The following is a 4708-nucleotide window of genomic DNA, read 5'->3' on the forward strand; positions in this document are numbered from 1 at the left end:
CTCCCAAAGTGCTGGGATTACAGGCATAAGCCACCACGCCCAGCCCTCTTTTGCCCCAGATACCCCACTTAATACTACAACTTGCTCCCCTCCTCCCCTGCACCCCAACCTCCTTCCTACTCTATTTTTCCTTTTTTTTTTTTTTTTTGAGATGGAGTCTCACTCTGTCGCTGGGGCTGGAGTGCAGTGGCGCTATCTCGGCTCACTGCAACCTCCGCCTCCTGAGTTCAAGCAATTCTCCTGTCTCAGCCTCTTGAGTAGCTGAGATTACAGGCGTATGCTACCACACCCAGCTAATTTTTGTATTTTTAGTCCAGACAGGGTTTCACCATGTTGGCCAGGCTGGTCTCAAACTCCTATATCAGGTGATCTGCCTACCTTGGCCTCCCAAAGTGCTGGGATTACAGTTGTGAGCCACCATGCCCGGCCTAAAGAACTTCTTAAACATTAGTTACACACACATTTTTTTTTAAATGGAAAATCATCTGGTGGTTCAATGGCTCCCAAATGCTGGTGTCCTAAGACCAATGATGGCAGAATAATTTTTTGTTTGTTTTGTTTGTTTTTTTGTTTTTTGAGAGAGGGTTTCCCTACATCGCCCAGGCTGGAGTGCAGTGGTGCGATCATAGCTCACTGTAGCCTCAACTTCCCAGGTTCAAGTGATCCTCCCACCTCAACCTCCCAAGTAGCAAGGACTACAAATGCACACCACCATGCCAAGCTAATTTTTTATTTTTTATTTTTTCAGAAACAGGGGTCTCAAACTCCTGAGCTCAAGGGATCTACTTGCCTCGGCCTCCCAAAGTGCTGGGATTACAAGCATGAGCCACTCACCTGGCCTGCTTGTTGATTTTTTTGAGACAAGATCTCTGTTGCCCAGGCTGGAGTGCAGTGGTGCCATCATGGCTCACTGCAGCCTCCACCTCCAGGGCTCAGCTAATCCTCCCACCTGAGCCTCCTGGGTAGCTCAGACTACAGATACACGCCACTATGCCCAACTAATTATTTAACTTTTTATAGAGACATGGTCTCACTATGTTTCCCAGGCTGGTCTTGAGCTCCTGGGCTCAAGCAATCCTCTCACTTTCATCTCCCAAATTGGGCAGAGATTTTCCGTCTTTATCAAAGCCCCCACTCACCCACCCCTTACCCCCTACATCTCCAGATAAGTATGAGGCATGGCCAGGTTTAGGAATTTCTGTGAGAAGCCTTACCTGTAGAGAAAGATTCAGGAGAATAAATTCCAGGGTGTAGCTTTTTACACTTTGTAAAAATGTGACCACACCCATGGTCATTTATCACTTCCCACAAGCTCTCAGGCTGACCAGGCAAGATCACCGTCTGCCTTTCACAGAGCAGAAAGCTGAGGCCCTGGGGAATCAAGTAATACTCCCTGCTCAACACTCAACAGTCACAGCTGGTTGGTGGTGGAGGTCACACACCTGTGGGTGGCAGAGATATGATTAGAACTTGGGCCTCTGGCTGGGCGCAGTGGCTCATGCCTGTAATCCCAGCACTTTGGAAGGCTGAGGTGAGAGGGTCACTTGAGGCCAGGGATTCAAGATAAGCCTGAGGCCCTCCTCACTCCCCCACGCCGCCCCCCGCTCCCTTCTCTATTTAAAAAAATAAGAAGAAGAAAGAGGGAAGAAAAGACCTTGGGCCTCTGAATTCTCACTCTAGGGCTCTCCCCTCTACATCAACTGGATAAACCCAAGTTCCAGGAAGTCCCAAGGATGCCACGGGGGGGAAGGTCAGAGAAGGGAGAGAGAGTGTCAAATGCGTGGAGGGTAAGGTTCTGGGAGGCTGTCTCCTGGCCACAGGAAATACTCCAGTTGCCCTAAGGACTTGGAAAACACATGGCATTCACACGCTAACTCTGGCTGCCTGTGACCTCAGGACAGCCACTTTCTCTTTGTGTGCTTCTCCTTATCACCAAAATGGGGCTGATAATCCATGCCCTGCCCCCAACAAAATACTTGTAGAATGTAAAGCACTTTAAAAGTCCAAGTTATTATTGCTGTTAGCAAGAGAAGGCCCTTTGGGACAGAACTTAAATAGCCTTTCTTTCATCTAAGGGACACTTTTGAGCATCTACCACATACCAGGCACTGTGCTGGGCACTGTACACACATGCCCTCACTTACCCCTCACAAAGGGTCAGTGCTGCTGTTCTTTACCTTTTACAGATGAAGAAACTGAGGCTTAGCTGAGAGTTGCAATTCATTCCATCATTAGTTCATTCACTCAGCTTTTACTAAAAGCCTGCTCTGGGCCAGGCTCTGGGCCAAGTGCTGAGAAGAAGAAGATGAACAAGTCCTTCAGGAGACGTGCCCATAAATTACTTTAATAACAACTAAGTACATGCTTCAACAGACAAGGTGCAGTGGGAACTAGAGGGGGAGCAACAGGCTCTCCTGGGAGTTATGGGAATGGACAGCTGACCTCCTGCGGGGACCCTGCACCGCTAAGGTGCATGCGCCCTGTGTAGCTGTGCAGTCTCACTTTGATCAAGGCTTTGCTGTGTACTTCCAGGAAGCCTCTTCCGCCACTGAGCCTCGGTCTCTACCTGGAAAGTTAAAAGGTTGCGTAGGCCTGACATCCTGCAGCTCTTGGGGGGCCTAAAACTCTGGCCCTCCCACCCCACCTTCTGGTCAGTTCAAGCTCGACCCCAGCCAAGTCCGATTCCAGAGCCCTGAGGGCCAGACCGAATCGCTCCGAAAGTGCCAAATACCCCGCCCCAGGGCGGTGCTCAGAGCCTGGGGCTTGGCCGGAGTCCCAAGGGGCGGGGTTCCAGTGGGGGGGGCGGGGACAAGACCTAGATACAGGCGTGCGCGGCCCGCCCAGAAGCGTCTCGCCCAGCCAATGAGCGTCCGAGGGCGGGGGAAGCCCCGCCTCTGGGTATAAGAATACGCCGAGCCCCGGTACGCGACGCGGAGGTTTCGGAGCACTACAGGGTGCGGGCCTTTGTAACCCGGGGCAGCGGCCGCAAGGTGCGCAGTAGTGGGCTGGGCCGAGGCACCAGTCGGGTTTGGTTTTGCTCCGCCCGGCCGAGCTGCAGGGACCGCACGGTGCCCGGGTCTCCCGCCGCAGAGGAGCCGCTGGCCCGGGCCGGGGGAGCCGGCGCTGACCACCGCGCGCTGTCCCCGCAGGCATCCGGCCTGCCGCCATGGCCGACCACCTGATGCTCGCCGAGGGCTACCGCCTGGTGCAGAGGCCGCCGTCCGCCGCGGCCGCCCATGGCTCTCATGCGCTCCGGACTCTGCCGCCGTACGGGGGCCCGGGCCTGGACAGTGGGCTGAGGCCGCGGGGGGCTCCGCTGGGGCCGCCGCTGCCCCCCCAACCCGGGGCCCTGGCGTACGGGGCCTTCGGGCCGCCGTCCTCCTTCCAGCCCTTTCCGGCCGTGCCTCCGCCGGCCGCGGGCAGCGCGCACCTGCAGCCTGTGGCGACGCCGTACCCCGGCCGCGCGGCCGCGCCCCCCAACGCTCCGGGAGGCCCCCCGGGCCCACAGCCGGCGCCCAGCGCCGCAGTCCCGCCGCCGCCCGCGCACGCCCTGGGCGGCATGGACGCCGAACTCATCGACGAGGAGGCGCTGACGTCGCTGGAGCTGGAGCTCGGGCTGCACCGCGTGCGCGAGCTGCCCGAGCTCTTCCTGGGCCAGAGCGAGTTCGACTGCTTCTCGGACTTGGGGTCCGCGCCGCCCGCCGGCTCCGTGAGCTGCTGAGCGCGGCCGGCGCCCGCCCGGCGTGCCGGAGAGGAGAAGGGGCCCGACTGCCCGCCGGACCGTGCACCCAGCGACTGGGCCCCGCGCGCGCCCTCCGCGAGGGTGGAGGCGGCGGCTGTGTGCGCAGGGCCCGGCACCGGACTGGGACCCTGGCGTCCCTCCAGGCCTTGCCTCTTGCGGGAGGACAGTTTGACTTCACTTCTCTGACCCCAGCCTCGGCCGTAAAGTGAAAGAGACTGGACCAGCTTCAGCTTTCGGACTCTGGTTCTTGGATTGTGTCCTCTCCCCCTCGCCTCCCTCTTCCCCCAATCTGAGCCATCGCAGGCCTCTGCCTGCTGCCCCCTCTCTCCTCGGGATCGGGTCCCCAGAGCCACCATCTCCTGAGCCTCCCACCCCGCTGCCTGGGCCCTGTGGTTGCTGGGCCTCCCACCTCAAGGAGGGGAAGGTTGTACAGCCCGAACCCGTGGAGCAATGCCCTATCTGGTCTCCAAAACCAAAATAAAACTGGGTCACTTTACAGTCTTGCCGTTTTCATTTCCTTATCACCCCGAGCCCTGACTATATTTAGCTTCCAAAGTCCCAAGGCTGCTGAAGACACTGGATGGCATGGGGGCCACAGTCCCCAGCAGTGCCCAGGAGAGGAAACCGACAGTTTCTTTCAAAAATATCTCGTGGGTTGTGCAATTGTTATGTCACAACCTGGAGGGCAGAGGCTGCCACTGGGTGGTGGGGTAACCCACTGGGCTTCCCAGCTCCTACGGTAGGGTGGGGGGAGCTTGGTGCTCTGCCAGAGAGGAGCTGGGTGGCACCGGGTTCAGACAGCCTAGCTTTGGACCCTGACTCTCTCCTTTGCCCAAGACACCATCCGTTCTGATTTTTGAGGCTGTTTCCCAGAGGGAGATGGTCCCCGTCTCCTCAGGTAGTTAACGCTGCCTTTAGCACAGTGCCAAATACCTGGGCAGTTCTCAGTAAGTGACGGCAATTATT

General features: G+C 57.5%; 1 protein-coding gene across 1 annotated transcript; it reads left to right on the forward strand.

The window, feature by feature from the left end:
• Positions 1-2893: 2893 nt before the first annotated feature.
• CITED4 (Cbp/p300 interacting transactivator with Glu/Asp rich carboxy-terminal domain 4) lies at positions 2894-4240 on the forward strand. The gene has a single exon (XM_031001949.3). It carries the CDS (start codon positions 3167-3169, stop codon positions 3719-3721), a length of 555 nt encoding a protein of 184 aa, XP_030857809.1. The 5' UTR covers positions 2894-3166; the 3' UTR covers positions 3722-4240.
• The last annotated feature ends 468 nt before the right edge of the window (positions 4241-4708 follow it).

This window comes from Gorilla gorilla, chromosome 1, assembly GCF_029281585.2.
Source record: "Gorilla gorilla gorilla isolate KB3781 chromosome 1, NHGRI_mGorGor1-v2.1_pri, whole genome shotgun sequence".
In the NCBI taxonomy this organism is placed as follows: Eukaryota; Metazoa; Chordata; class Mammalia; order Primates; family Hominidae; genus Gorilla; species Gorilla gorilla.